The sequence below is a fragment of the Bos grunniens genome, chromosome 3 (genome assembly GCF_055505025.1).
Source record: "Bos grunniens cultivar Pamir isolate PY7600 chromosome 3, Bosgru_T2T1.0, whole genome shotgun sequence".
NCBI classification, from domain to species: domain Eukaryota; kingdom Metazoa; phylum Chordata; class Mammalia; order Artiodactyla; family Bovidae; genus Bos; species Bos grunniens.
The window spans coordinates 13,288,471-13,302,759 of record NC_141167.1 but is presented as its reverse complement, the minus strand read 5'-3'; the positions used below and the strand labels follow the sequence as shown (position 1 = coordinate 13,302,759).

The following is a 14,289-nucleotide window of genomic DNA, read 5'->3' as shown; positions in this document are numbered from 1 at the left end:
TCTGCAGGATTCCTTTTAATAAAGGCTCTGCTAAAAGTGTTTTGTGGGGCTAGGAGACCCCAAAGCATGAAATGGACATGTAACACCACCTGGATCCCCCAGAACAGGCCAGATAATTCTGGCGAGCACTGCTGGTCTGCCCAAATCTGGGTAATCAGACTGGGTATTCATTCGTCAGCTACATTTCAGAGCTCAGCACTGCCTTCAGCCAGGATGAAGTGGGAGTGAACCCAGCTGCTAGCAGAGCTGCCTCCCCAGGCTGACAGCCAAATACCAGCCATTGCCAGTGAAGACTGGCCCCTTTATTGAAAGGGAGTTGTTCAGAGTCCAGCCACCAGCCCCGGGGAGGGAGAGAAGATAGGGCGCCCGGCTCGGGGATGGTCAAGGCTCCGCAGCTCCATCGCTAGCATCCTTTGGAAAGCCACCTCTGGAGGAGACAGCTGGCTGGGAGGGCGCTCCAGGTTTGGCTGAGACATTCTGCTTGGAACAGGGGGGAAAAAAAGGAAAGAGAAAAGAAAAAGTGAGGTTGGGAGGAAAGGCCTTGGATTAGGCCCCGAAAGAGATGGCCGTTTGGCATATGGATAGCACTTAACTTTTTCAAAGCCTCTCGTCCAGATGAAAGGCAGTAGGGGGTTAAGCAGTGGGGACACTCGTCCACCCTCCAGGGGAAGCCAGGGCTTAGCAAGTGCGGCCAGTGGGCAGTCCCCACCTCCCAGGCCCAGCCCGGGGTGGGCACTGACCCCGCCACCAGCCGGCTCCGGGCGCCGGCGGCCCAGCTGCCGTAGCATCTCCTCGCAGGCGGCGATGGTGTCCAGGAGCTGCCTCTGCCGCTGCTCCACGGCGTCCAGCAGCTGCTGGGCGCGCTCATCCCGGGGCGGCTGCGGGGGTGGCCTCCCGCCGAGCCCCAGCCCCGCCTTCCCACGGTCCACGCCGGCAGCCTCCCTGCCCGGGAGAGAGCGAGACAGACGGTCAGGGCCGGCGCTTGCGCCGGGTCAGAACCCCTTCCCCCCGCCCCGACGGGCCCCCTCTCACCCCCGTGACCAGTCTGAGCCCGGGCCCCATTCCATCTCCGCCTGCGCGGCCCGACCACCGCCCCCCTTTCGGCCGCCCCCACCCCCCGGCCCCCAGCGCTGCGCTAGGACTCTGCAAAGCAGCGCCCCGCCCCGTCCCCACCGGTCTCCTTCAATCCTCTTGGGGGTCGCGGTCCCTTTAAGTTGCCCGGCGCGGAGGTGGGGCCGAGCCTCCTGGACCGGAAGATGACTGGACGCGTCACTTCCTCCCGGAAGCGGGCCTGGGCGGATGTCTCCGGCACGTCCGTGCAGGGGGCTGAGGGCCGTGGTGGCTGCCAGCATGGGGTTGAGCGAGGGACCGGCGGGCTCAGCCCGGAGCGGGCGCCTCCTTCGCTCACCAAGCCCGACGCCGGGGGCCCGGCTGTTGCGGCTCCCGGGGAGCGGGGCCGGGCGGGCCGCAAACCCGGAGCGCGGCGGCTGGACCGAGGCGCTCCGGGCCGCCGTGGCCGAGCTGCGCGCAGGCGCCGTGGTGGCCGTCCCCACCGATACGCTGTACGGCCTGGCCTGCTCGGCGAGCTGCTCGGAAGCACTGGGCGCCGTGTACCGTGTCAAGGGCCGCAGCGAGACCAAGCCGCTGGCCGTATGCCTGGGCCGCGTGGCCGACGTCTACAGGTGAGGCCGCCCCGACCCGGCCCCGCTGGGGGCGGCACCGCGGGAGGGGTTTCCGGTGACAGGCTTGGGAGACTGAGGCGCAGAGAGCGGGAGGGGCTTGTCCAGGCTCACCCAGGAATCCGGAACTGGAAATGTGTATGGAGCACTTAGCGCCTGCCAGGCCTTGAACGTGATCGAGGACTCGGCGCTGAAAGAGGCAGCTGCTGCTGCTGCTGCTGCTAAGTCGCTTCAGTCGTGTCCGACTCTGTGCGACCCCATAGACGGCAGCCCACCAGGCTCCCCCGTCCCTGGGATTCTCCAGGCAAGAACACTGGAGTGGGTTGCCATTTCCTTCTCCAATGCATGAAAGTGAAAAGTGAAAGTGAAGTCGCTCAGTCGTGTCCGACTCTTAGTGACCCCATGGACTGCAGCCTACCAGGTTCCTCCGTCCATGGGATTTTCCAGGCAAGAGTACTGGAGTGGGGTGCCATTGCCTTCTCCGGAAAGAGGCAGGCGGAGGCCCTATTGTCCTGGCGTTTTTTGTGATACTGGGGTGGGGGTACTCCTACGGCTTAAGAAAAAAGGGGGAGCACGGTAGCTTAAATTAACAGAGGGAGTACTTTGTAGAAAATAAAACTCGGAGCGCGGTAGCGGTGCAGCTGTTGTAGTCTCCCAGACTAGAGACCTGTGGGATCCAAGCCTGGGGTGCTCCTCTGGAGCCCTGCTTTCTGCTCAAGCTCTTGGGGGTGAAAGGGGAGACAGGCGGATCCCACTGTAGTTCCTCAGGTCACCTTTCCTAGATCTTCCTAGGTTCTGGAATAGGATCAGCAGTGCCTTTCATTTGGTTGGATTTGCACCCCCTTGTTTCCCAGGTACTGCCACGTGAGAGTACCTGAGGGGCTCCTGAAGGACCTGTTGCCAGGACCAGTGACCCTGGTGATGGAACGCTCAGAGGAGCTCAACAAGGACCTGAATCCTTTCACTCCTGTGAGTCAGATTTTCTCTTGTGTCCTGCCATTGGCTTTCGCTAGGATCCATGCCAGGCCCATTCCCCACCCCTTCCAACCTTTTTATGACCCCTTTCTCCTTGCCTCATAGCTTGTAGGCATCCGGATTCCTGACCACGCCTTCATGCAGGACTTGGCCCAGATGTTTGGGGGGCCACTCGCTCTCACCAGTGCCAACCTCAGCTCCCAGTCCAGCTCTCTGAATGTTGAGGTGAGAGTAAACCCAGTCCTCCCTGCAGAAACATCAGCCAGGCCACAGTTTCCTCTGAACAGGGCATGGCGGGGCCGGGGGCGGATGATGATGGTTCACTGGAATTGCCTGGCAGGAAAGCCACCCTTTTGGGTTAATAGTAGGAAGTGTGCCCATTTGGCAGAGGTGGGAGAAATCCAGAATAACCTCAGAAAAGTTTTAAAGTTGGAGAATCAAGGGGGAGAATTGATTTTTTTTTCCAGTAGTGTCTTTTTAACAATAAGAGACATAATAAGTATGTTTTTTTTCTCTCCCCCGCTCCCCGCCTCAGCAGAAGACTGAAAAGTTAAGTCACTTATCCCAGGGACTCCTTTTTCTGTTCTCTTAGCTCTGCTACAAGCTAGGTCATTTAACAATTCAGTCCACAGCTCTGAAGGGAAACTCCTTTCCACAGCCCAGGGATTGAGTGCCAGTGGCATGCACTTGCTGAGTCCACCTGTTTTCTCTTTGCTACCCTGATCCAGAGTTCTGCTGAGATTCAGGATTAGAGTGGTAGGGCTGGAGGGACCTTTAGTGACCATCCAGTCTAGCCCTTTTATAGCCCTGGATAAAATAACTTGCATACAGTCACACAGAGTTTGGTGGAAAGTCAAGGGTAGAGCCTACAGCTTTGGATTCCCACTGAGGTCTTCAGTCATTTTACTCCTCTCTCCCAAACTGAAGCAGTGTGTGGAATTTCCTCTTGCCATAGCAAGATTGTCTTTAAGCTCTCAATAGGTGTTCCTTGGGGTGCTAACGTGGGGGAGCTCCAAACCTCATAGGATGTGGTATCCTGGGTACAAATGCAGTGTCTTTGTTACAGCTGACCCTGAGTTTCCTTCCCCTGCTTAGAGGAAGATGCCTGCTGCTTTAGAGCTGTGTGGCCTCTGCATATATGCCTTGTGCGTGTGTGACATTGCAGATGCCTCTCCCTCTTCTCAGGAATTCCAGGACCTGTGGCCTCACTTGTCCCTGATCATTGATGGGGGACCAATTGGGGACGGCCAGAGCCCAGAGTGTCGACTAGGCTCAACTGTGGTTGACTTGTCTGTGCCTGGAAAGTTTGGCATCATTCGTCCTGGTTGGTGAGTCTCTTTTTTTTTCCTGTGGCACAGGGGTAGGATTTGAGCGGGGGTTGTGAAATGCAATTTACAAAAGTGCCTTGACCAGGAGGGAAAAAAAAAAGTTGCCCCTCCTATCTTGCCCTGAGTGGGGTGGGAAGTGTGGAGAGCTGGTGGGTGGAGTGGAACTAAGTTTGCTAGTGTTTTCTGGCTTTTTCAGGATTCAAAGGGTCCATCACGGGTTTGATGAACAGAGCATATTACAAAGAGTTTAGAGGTCCCTGATGTCCAGACTCTGGTGGGCTCGGGGCTTTAAGAAGTCACACCCTAACTTGTCCTCCATTTCCTCCCCAGTGCCCTTGAAAGTACTTCAGCCATCCTCCGGGAGTATGGGCTGCTCCCCTCACATGGATCCTGCTGGTGACACTCTGGAGGAGGGAAGGCCCAAGGGCTGGTGCTGGACACTATGTGTCCGACTGCTGGTGGTTGGCAAGGCCTCATTTGCAGAGGCTGCTAGGGCTACAGTGTTAGTAGTCTGACCTTTTAAGGCAGAGTTTCTTTCTGAACTGTATAGACCAGAACTCAGAAGCTGCTGGTTAAGCCTCACACCTGGTTTGGGAGTATCTATAATTTCCTATATTAGCTAAAAGGTGAATAGAAATTTTAAGTCCATTCCTAGTTTGGCCTGGTTCAGATAACAGGTTTCTTCTTCCTTTGATTTTTGAAAAATAACCAGTTTGCAATCTAATGAGAGCCTCTTCTCTGGGGGGTAGTGGCATTTAAGGTCCAAATCAGCTAGTGCATCAGTTGATGCTTCTTTAAGAGTCTCAGGAGACCAAAGGCACTTTGTGCTTCTGAAGCTGGAACCAGATTAGGATAAAACCTGTGGAGCCATAGGCCAAACACTGCTTCCTCTGGACCAGGGCTGGTTCTGTGCTGTAATTGCCTGGCAGAGTCATCATTTCGGTCTAATGATGGGAAGTAAGCTCGGTTGGGGAGGGGTGTCCAAATTATTAAAGAATGTTGGAAAATCTTTTTTTTTAGCCACTTTTTTCTTATTTATTCATAATACAAATTATGATTTATACCTGTAATACCTTTATTTAAATCCAGTGTCCACTCTGCAGCATTTATATATATATATATATAAAGTATTAAACATAATTATTGTTGGGCATTTGAACTTTGTTTTTTCGTTAATAGAAAAGAATGCTATTAAACATCTTTGTAAATGTTTTATTTTTCTTCTTTTGAATTATTTCCTTGGTGTAGGATTACTGGGTCCAAGTATATGGACATTTTTATGGCTCTTGATACAGGTTAGCCTTCAAAAGAACTCAATCAAGTTGCATTACCATCAGCAGTGTGTGAGAATTATTGCCCCTTCCCCCTGGTCTGACCGTAGTGTCTTTAAAAATGTGTATGTGTGAGATGAAGCCTCATTGTCACTCCCTTGTAAATTACTCCAGGTCACCATCCAGCCCTTTTCACCTGTCCCTGCCTGCCTTGGTTTCTTTCCCCAACTGAATCACAGCAAAGTGACCAAGCCTGCCCCATCCATTGGTGGGGTTTAGTACCTGTTACTAAACAGGTACTGGGGAGTCCTTGTGGTGACCAGTAGGGCCCACTTCCTCCCCTCCCCCCTCACATCCCAGTTCTCAGAATTAGGATTCTGTCTTAAGCCCATAAACTCAATACAGTGGTTTCGAATGTATGTTTTCAAGTAGATCTTAAGAATCTTGACAAGAGGGTGTCCCAGGGCCTGCTTTGAGGATCCCTGCAATTAGCATATTAGTTTGTAAATAAGCCTTGGTTTGCTAAATATTCCCTCTAAAAGTCTTGTTGAAACTACTAATTTCTTAAGCAAACTCGGCTTTTCCATTGTGTTAATGTGGTAGCCAGCCCATCCCACTTGGCAGTTCATCACAGAATCTGACTGAGGGGTCAGAGTTTGTTGACCTGAAGGAGCAAAAGGAAACCTGGCTGGAGAATAGGAACAACACGTCATATTTAATACAAATCACAGTAGCACTGAAAACGGCTCTAGTGAGTGGGCCTCATTCAATTCAGGCAGCTAATGGGGATGGGGAGTGTCCTAGTCCTCTCCTGGAGCTAAATAATCATCTAGGAAAGTGAAAGCTCTGCAGCACAGAGGTGTTTTCTTCGAGGAAAATGAAGTGAACTCCCAGCAGCGGGCAAAGCTGATAAAAGGAAAAACTCATAGCTGTGCTCAGGCACTAGCTACAAGGCCACACCAAAGAAGGAAAAAGGAAAGCTGGCTCCTGTAAGTTTAGGAAGACAGGAACCATTCCTGGTCAGGTTTTCCCCCAGCACCTGGCACGTGGTAAGGTGCTCGCCGAGGGTGTGTTGAATAAATGTGTGAATGCTCAGGATTATATCCTGATGATCAGGTCTGGGAATCTACTGGGAAGAGCTTAAACCGAGAATGTTCCCTTTTATAAAGTCTTAAGTATGGTTTCTTAACTTGGGGAAGACAGCCGATGTGGGAGGGAGGCCTGGGGAGGACACAGGCTGGCAGAAGAGCAGGTGCATGCTGGCCCAGAGCCCTGACACCCTTCTGTGAGCAGTGACTTGGTGACTCCACAACACCAACCAGCTGAGTTCCAAGCTAGAAGGAATTGTTTAAAGTGTTCTGACTGACGACGTGGAGCTGCCTGGGGCTAAGTGCAGTCCCCTGCCAGCCCCTGGGGTTCCCACTCTGGAACACCCCCTAGTTTTCCTGTCCCTGCAGGACACCCACCTGCCTGAGGAACTAGCTCTGTTCCCCATGGGCCCTGACTTGACGGGCCCAGAAGCACCTAGCTGCTGACTCGGGAGCAAGTGCCTATAACCTCAGCCGAGCCCCCTGTGGTGCCATCTTCCAGAGAGGCTGGGATTCAGCACCTCCCGCCCTGGCTCCGAGGCACCTCACATCAGCCACTGCTCCTTTTCTTTGATGAAGTGCTCCGCCCAGCGGCGCGTCAGCTCCAGGTACAGGCTGGGCTGATGAGGCAGGTAGTCCAAATACAGCCGAGTCGGCGTCTTCTTGGGAATGGCCTTCTCAATCTGGGTGCCCTCGTGCCACTCATTGAAAGAGGTGATAGAGACAATCTCAGGCCTCACAGTCAGGGCTGCCTGCAGGGCTGTCTCGTAGTACTTGCCATTGACCCTGTTCCGCGTATTGTGGTTGTTCCAAGGCCTGATGCTGGTGTCAATGTAGCCAGGCCCCACGCTGGGAATGAACATGAGGTTGTTGGCATCGCAAAAGTTCTTCACAGCTTTCCAGTTCTGATGGGAGGAGCCGAAGGAGAAACCGTTGGAGGCAAAGTAGGTGTACATGCCGTCGAATCCAGCAGCCAGGATGTCATGGGTGTGGCCCTCCTCCACCAGCAGCGCTATGAAGACCCCGTCATAGGGGGTGTTGCGGATTGAGTGGGGCCCGTTTGGTGTCAGGAGGTGGGCCCAGGCCTCAGGGGACGTCAGGTAGGAGTCGTAGATATAAAAGAGCGGGAGGCTCTTACCCATGCTGTTCTTGTAGCGGTAAAATGCACCATGGGAGCCATACCTGAGGAGCAGGAAGAAGAAAAGGCTGAGCCAGCAGCCTAAGAGGAAAGAAGCCCACACACCCAGAGGACTGGCCATGCAATGAGACCTTTCCTGATCCCAAGCACAATTTTGGATCCAGCTGGACTCCACAGTTGGACTCATCATGCCTCTAAGCAAGAACCCAGTTCTCTCCCCCCAGCTTTGTCATTCCTCTATTGAAGCCTCACTTCCCTGTCCCAGGACTTCCCTGGTGGCTCAGACGGTAAAGAATCTGCCTGCAATGTGGGAAACCCAGGTTTGATCCCTGGGTTGGGAAGATCCCCTGGAGAAGGGAATGGCAACCCACTCCTGTATTCTTGCCTGGAGAATTCTGTGGACAGAGGAGCCTGGCGGGCTACAGTCCATGGGGGTTGCCAAGAGTCTGAGTGATTAACACAACAAATTACAACCACTTATCCCTGCTCCACCATCTTCCATCTGGACTATACTGACAGCCACCTAACTGGTCTCCAGGCTCCTACTTCCATCTCCCTATAATCCAGCCTCTTATTTATTCATTTTTTGGCTGTGCTTAATCCAGTATCTTTTTAAAGTGTGAATCAGATCTCACTGCTCCTTACCGAGACCAGCAAAGCCCCACCCACTTGATGTGCCCTGCCCACCTCCATTCCTGCTATGACCCCATCTACCTCTACATTCCAGTTATACTGGCTGCTGTCAAGAGTTGTCCCATCGGATGCCCTTTGCATCTGACAGCCCTCTTCATGGTGTTTTCTGTCTGTCCCAGATCTCTGCACAGCTGACTCCTCATTTAAGTGCTGGCTCACATGTCTTAGAGAAGCTCACTTGAACACTCATTCTAAAGCCATTTCTTGAGCACATTCTTAACACATTACTCTGCTTTATTCTGTTATTACTTTTTCATAGTATGGATCACTATTTGTTTTGTTGTCTATAACTACTGTCTGCTCCACTGTACCCCACACACACACTACGTTGTAAACTCTGCTAGCCCTACACATTTGCTAAACAACTGGGACTTAGGACAGTGCCTGGACACTGGAAGGGACTTGATAAATATTTTTTTAATGAATGAATGAATGATAGATGCAAGCCATTTACAAGCCACTTTTCACATATATTAGCTTATGTAACTCTCACAAAGGGCTTCCCTGGTGGCTCCATGGTAAAGAACTCGCCTGCCAATGCAAGAGATGCAGTTTCAATCCCTGGGTCAGGAAGATCCCCTGGAAAAGGAAATGGCAACCCTCCAATATTCCTGCCTGAAGAATCCCATGGACAGGAGCCTGGCAGGCTGTGATCCATGGGGTTACAAAAGAGTCAAACATGACTTAGTGACTAAACAACTCTCACAAGGCTCAAAGGTTAAGAGGCTTGCTTCTGATCACAATATGGAGACCACAGAACCAGAATGCAATCCCAGCTTGCTGTCTCCAAGCCCAGTACTGTTTCACTCTTTTTAGACGCTGGGGACACAGGCATTCTGCCCTTTTGTCTCTTGACCTACACCTCCAAACCTATCCCTGCCCCCATTTTGATCCCCACCAAAATCCAAGCCTTGGAGCCTTACGTGTCAATAATGTACTTGATGTTGTCATGCAGAGTGATGTCATCTCGGCCCTTGTAGGGTTGGATGTGGAAGGCCACCTGCCACAGACACAAGAGACATTGGTCAGGTGAGCGTCTGTCCAGGGGCAAAACCTACAAAGCCTGTGCTCCAGCTGTGGCCTGAGGAAGAGGCAGCGTTCAGGAGAGACCTGGCAGTGGTGGGCATAATGGAAATAAAAGCAATCACTGCCCTTCAGGCCCAAAAAAGAGAAGTGAGAAGTTTCTCCACCTCCCACAGCAGAGCCTTAGGAATCATTCTGATGGGCTATTGCAAGCTAATAGATTTCAACTTAATGTGCCAGCTCCCAGTGATCAGCACTAGCTGTCTGAAACTGTGGAAAGAAGTTTGATCTGGCTTGGTCTTGCACTCTGAGGGTCTCTCAAGAGTCTTTTCCAACACCACAGTTTGAAAGCATCAATTCTTTGGCACTTAGCCCTCTTTATGGTCCGACACTCACATCTGTACATGACTATGGGAAAAATCATAGCTTTGACCATCCAGAACTTTGTCAGCAAAATAATGTCTCTGCTTTTTAATATTCTGTCGAGGTTTGTCATGGCTTTTCTTCCAAGGAGCGAGCATCTTTTAATTTCATGGCTGCAGTCACCATCTGCAGTGATTTTGGAGCCCTAGAAAATAAAATCCATCACTGTTTTCACTTTTTCCCCTTTTATTTGTCATAAAGTGATGGGATCAGATGCCATGATCTTAGTTTTTGGATGTTGAAGTTTAAGCCAGCTTTTCACTCTTCTCTCACTCTCATCAGAGGCTCTTTAGTTCTTCTTCACTTTCTGCCATTAGAGTGATATCATCTGTATATACATCTGTATATACATCTGTATATACATCTGAGGTTGTTGATCTTTCTCCCGGCAAAAGATTCCAGCTTGTGACTCACCCAGCCCAGCATTTCACATGATGCACTCTGCATGAAGTTAAATAAGCAGGATGACAATATACAGCCTTGATATACTCCTTTCCCAATTTTGAACCAGTCCATTGTTCCATGTATGCTTCTAACTGTTGCTTCTTGATCTGCATACAGGTTTCTCAAGGTGACAGGTAAGGTGGTCTGGTATTCCCATCTCTTTAAGAATTTTCCAGTTTGTTGTGATCCACACAGTCAAAGGCTTCCGCATAGTCAATGAAACAGAAGTAGATGTTTTTGTGGAATTCCCTTGCTTTCTCCATGATCCAATGAATGTTGGCAATTTGACCTCTGGTTCCTCTGCCTTTTCTAAATCCAGCTTGCACATCTGGAAGTTCTCGGTTCATGTACTGCTGAAGCCTAACTTGAAGTATTTTGAGAAGTACCTTGCTAGCATGTGCTGCTGCTGCTGCTAAGTCACTTCAGTTGTGAAATGAGCATAATTGTATGGTAGTTTGAACATTTTTTTGGTATTGCTCTTCTCTGGGATTGGAAAGAAAACTGACTTTTTCCAGTCTTGTGGCCACTGCTGAGTTTTCCAAATTTGCTGGCATTTTGAGTGCAGCACTTTGACACCATTGTCTTTTGGGATTTGAAATAGCTCAGCTGGAATTCCATCACCTCCACTAGCTTTGTTCGTAGTAATGCTTCCTAAGGCCCACTTGACTTTACCCTCCAGGCTGTCTGGCTCTCTGTGAGTGACCACATCATGGTGAATATCTGAGTCATTAAGACTTTTTCATAGTTTTTCTGTGTATTCTTGCCACCTTTTTTAATCTCCTCTGCTTCTGTTAGGTCCTTACCATTTCTGTCCTTTATCATGCCCATCCTTGCATGAAATCTTCCCTTGATATCTCCAGTTTTCTTGAAGAGATCTCTAGTCTTTCCCATTCTATCATTTTCCTCTATTTCTTTGCATTGTTCATTTAAGAAGGCTTTCTTATCTCTTTTTGCTATTCTCTGGAACTCTGCATTCAATTGAGTATATCTTTCCCTTTCTCCCTTGCCTTTCTCTTCTCTTCCAAGTGATATTTATTTAGTCTCCCATTTATCCTCTATTTATTTTCCCCAAAGTATTTTTTCCAGAATTCAAAAAATAAAGAGTGACACAGGCAGTATTTATTAGATCCCTATCTCCCAGCATCACATTTACTATGTATATGTGTACCTGGACTAAGGCCAAGAGGCGCCATCCCTGTGGTGGAGGAAGGGACATCTCCAGCATGGGCTAGAGAGCATTTGACCTCTTCCTGGAGACTCACCTGGATGTTGTACTGATGGGCGGTGTCCAGAATGGCAGGCACCAGGTCATCTGAAGGTTCCCCGTTATCATCAGCCATGCCAGGTGGGTACCAGGACAGGACAAGGACGCCTGAGACACAACACAGAGGATACTTCAGAGACACACAATGCCTCACAACAGAGATGTGCTCCCTCACAAACCATCTCCAACTGCCAAATGGTTTCTGAATGAAATCTTGATTGATGCTCCTGCCAGGTTCTTTTCTTGCAGATCAGAGCCCTGAGCCTGAGCCCTGGAGCTGTCCACGCCTGCGGTGCTGAAGCTCCATGGCTGCAGGAGCCCTAATGTTCCAGGCCAGGAAGGAGCCTTAGAGCCCAGCCAGCCTCTGGCCTGCGTTAGCAAGTAGTTAAACAAAGGGGAATGGGTGGACAATGCCTCATCCACCTGGAAGATAGGAATCCACAGCCCTATCTCTGGAGGAGAGGAGTATCTCTGAGGGAGAAGAGCCCTGAGTAGAGGTCATCTTACCCTTCTTGTGGAAATAACATTTGTCTCAACTGTCAACCCTCTGTCTGTCCTGAGGGACAGCCTCTGTGCTATTTGTGAATACATCCCACCATTGTCTCTGGCATTCAGTTCCCCCTCTCCTCCACACTCATTATCCGGTTCCAGAGAAATTGAAATGTACTGTAAAATCCAGCAGAATTCAGTGACAAAATCTGAAATGTCAGCTTCCCCACCCCAGCCTGCCTACAGATGGACTTCTATCCAAGCAGAGTATCTGATGAAAAAGCCCCCAGGCCCCTTACTGCAAATAGAACAGGGTCTGTCATACAACATGTGCAAACTTTCCTTTCTGCTGCCAGAAAAAGTAGGAAGGGCTGAGGCTCTACCCTGTCCCTGGTGTGAAAGCAGAGGCCATCCCAGGTGCTACTGCTTTGATCTCCAGACTCCTTCCGGGCCAGAGTACCCAGGGCTCACTTACCCAAACCTAGAAGCCCAACAGACATGAAGACTGCCCTCCTCTCCTCACTGTCCCTGGGACAGCCCTGGTGCAAACGCCTTCCACCGACCCTCCCAGCAGCTCCGCCCTCGGAAAGGGCCCTGGAATTGGGAAGTGAGGGCGGGGGGTTGTCAGACGGTAGAGGTGGAGGGGTCGGAATTCAAGAGATGGGGGCGGTGCCTCTTGGTGAGCATGGAATTAGAGTTCTGGAAGAGAAGGGGTAAGAAGCCAGGCTGAGTGAGGGGGACCAAAGGCCCGGCGATAGGAGCAGTGGAAGTTGGGGTGTGGGAACGAAGAAGGGCGAGGCTGGGGGCCCGAGCGATGGGGGAGGGGGGAGCTCACCGATGGCGGCTTCCTTCAGCTGGGTCATGTGCTCCCGTAGCACGTCGGGGTCCCGGGAGCTGTAGGGCCCCAGTTCCGGGTAGAAGCTGGAGCCCAAGTCATCAGGAGGGCTGTGGCGCCCGCGGGGGTAGCTGGCCGAGATCTTGGGGTCCCAGTGCGGCACCATGACGTGGTCCCAGTGAATGTAGTGGCCTTCGCGCCCGGGACTCCCGTACCACGAGTAGTAGAAGGCGTGCAGGTCCGAGTAGACGCGCAGACTCTGCCCCGGGGCGGGTTCGGCCTCTGCTGGGGCCGGCCCTGGGGAGCTGCCCGGGCCCGCGGTGCGGGGCGGCGGCGGCGGCGGAGCGGCGGGGGCGGCCGGGGCCCGGGCGGCCGGCGCGGGGGCCCCCTCCGGGTGTCGCTCAAAGGGCGCCAGCTCCAGGCCCGGGCCCAGCGCCGGGAGTCCGTCCGGAGCCTTGAGCGTGCGGAGGCCCATGAGGGTGCCGAAGGCGAAGAGCAGCACCAAGAACAGCGCGATGCAGGCGCGGCGCCGCCGCCGGGCCATGGCGGCCCCCGCGCTCCCCGCGTCCCGCCGGGCTACCTCCGCGCGCGCCGCGCCATGGCTGCCCGCCCGGCTCCCGCGCGTCGCGCAGCCGGCGCGCGTCCCAGGGAGACGGCGTCGCCGAGAGCGGCGTGGGCGGCTCCCCGCCTCTCCCCCGCAGTGCGGGCGGGCCCCGCACACAGAGAATGCAGGCGGCGCAGACCAAGCGGTCGCGAGCCGCGGGGGGAGGGGACGGGGACCCAGACCGAGAGTGGCCGAGCTGAGAGATCCCTGGCCAAGGACCCGGGGTCTGATTCAAGCGGACGGCTCGCGGAGGATTTGTCGCCTTTCAGCCTGGGGCAGCGATGGAGGAACTCGCTGCGGAAAAAGGGCCGCTCTCCTTCCGCAGCCCAAGAGAAGGTCTGGGCGATGGCGCTGGAGGGCGTGGGAGCAGAGGGCAAGGTGGGGAAGAAAGCAGTGTCTGTCATAGTTCTGTCCAGTGACCTCCTTCCCCGCTGTACCCTCTTAACTGACTTCACCTTCTCTGCCTATCTCAGAGATCTTCCTTCTTTAACCCCAGATCCCGCGTCCCTCGGACTTTTTCTCAAACACCCCAGGCAGAATATGAATCCCGAGTTAAAGGAGCGTCGGGAAAACCCCAGAGAAAACACTACAGACCCTGGCGAGAGCCTGCGAGAACGAGGGAGACCGTGACTTGCACAAGGTCACACGGACCGGGCCTTAGTCCAAAGATCACGACTGTCTCCTTGCCAGAACTCTTGTCCACCCTGCCTGTTCCCGACCCAGCTATCCCAAGCACTCTGTCCTTGGACAACCTCCTAGAGTTCAATTCAGTTCAGTTCAGTCGCTCAGTCATGTCCGACTCTTTGCGACCCCATGAATCACAGCACGCCAGGCCTCCCTGTCCATCACTAACTCCCGGAGTTCACTCAAACTCATGTCCATCGAGTCGGTGATGCCATCCAACCATCTCATCCTCTGTCGTCCCCTTCTCCTCCTGCCCCCAATCCCTCCCAGCATCAGGGTCTTTCCCAATGAGTCAACTCTTCGCATGAGGTGGCCAAAGTATTGGAGTTTCAGCTTCAGCAGTGAGGCCTA

General features: G+C 52.7%; 3 protein-coding genes across 3 annotated transcripts; 1 reads left to right on the top strand and 2 right to left on the bottom strand.

The window, feature by feature from the left end:
- C3H1orf122 (chromosome 3 C1orf122 homolog) lies at positions 1-1,202 on the bottom strand. Its single transcript, XM_086394253.1, has 3 exons — positions 1,033-1,202; positions 741-942; positions 1-477 (listed from the first exon to the last, which is right to left on the bottom strand). Exons 1-3 carry the CDS (start codon positions 1,065-1,067, stop codon positions 382-384), a joined length of 333 nt encoding a protein of 110 aa, XP_086250379.1. The 5' UTR covers positions 1,068-1,202; the 3' UTR covers positions 1-381.
- A 97-nt stretch (positions 1,203-1,299) lies between these two features.
- On the top strand, positions 1,300-5,195 carry YRDC (yrdC N6-threonylcarbamoyltransferase domain containing). The gene is made up of 5 exons (XM_086394252.1): positions 1,300-1,682; positions 2,534-2,648; positions 2,760-2,879; positions 3,840-3,982; positions 4,313-5,195. Exons 1-5 carry the CDS (start codon positions 1,300-1,302, stop codon positions 4,380-4,382), a joined length of 831 nt encoding a protein of 276 aa, XP_086250378.1. The 3' UTR covers positions 4,383-5,195.
- On the bottom strand, positions 4,892-13,355 carry MANEAL (mannosidase endo-alpha like). Its single transcript, XM_086394251.1, has 4 exons — positions 12,651-13,355; positions 11,325-11,434; positions 9,096-9,172; positions 4,892-7,523 (listed from the first exon to the last, which is right to left on the bottom strand). Exons 1-4 carry the CDS (start codon positions 13,192-13,194, stop codon positions 6,887-6,889), a joined length of 1,368 nt encoding a protein of 455 aa, XP_086250377.1. The 5' UTR covers positions 13,195-13,355; the 3' UTR covers positions 4,892-6,886.
- Between the last annotated feature and the right edge of the window lie 934 nt (positions 13,356-14,289).

Excerpts from the sequence above, each read along its gene's own strand:
- YRDC (XM_086394252.1), top strand. The coding sequence starts at position 1,300 with ATGTCTCCGGCACGTCCGTGCAGGGGGCTGAGGGCCGTGGTGGCTGCC. Across the intron at positions 2,880-3,839 it reads CCAGCTCTCTGAATGTTGAG|GAATTCCAGGACCTGTGGCC; the intron begins GTGAGAGTAAAC and ends CCCTCTTCTCAG. Across the intron at positions 3,983-4,312 it reads GGCATCATTCGTCCTGGTTG|TGCCCTTGAAAGTACTTCAG; the intron begins GTGAGTCTCTTT and ends TTTCCTCCCCAG.
- C3H1orf122 (XM_086394253.1), bottom strand. The coding sequence starts at position 1,067 with ATGGAATGGGGCCCGGGCTCAGACTGGTCACGGGG. Across the intron at positions 943-1,032 it reads GGCTCAGACTGGTCACGGGG|GGAGGCTGCCGGCGTGGACC; the intron begins GTGAGAGGGGGC and ends TCTCCCGGGCAG. Across the intron at positions 478-740 it reads CGGAGCCGGCTGGTGGCGGG|AATGTCTCAGCCAAACCTGG; the intron begins GTCAGTGCCCAC and ends TGTTCCAAGCAG.
- MANEAL (XM_086394251.1), bottom strand. The coding sequence starts at position 13,194 with ATGGCCCGGCGGCGGCGCCGCGCCTGCATCGCGCTGTTCTTGGTGCTG. Across the intron at positions 9,173-11,324 it reads CCCATCAGTACAACATCCAG|GTGGCCTTCCACATCCAACC; the intron begins GTGAGTCTCCAG and ends TGTCTGTGGCAG. Across the intron at positions 7,524-9,095 it reads ATCAAGTACATTATTGACAC|GTATGGCTCCCATGGTGCAT; the intron begins GTAAGGCTCCAA and ends CCTGCTCCTCAG.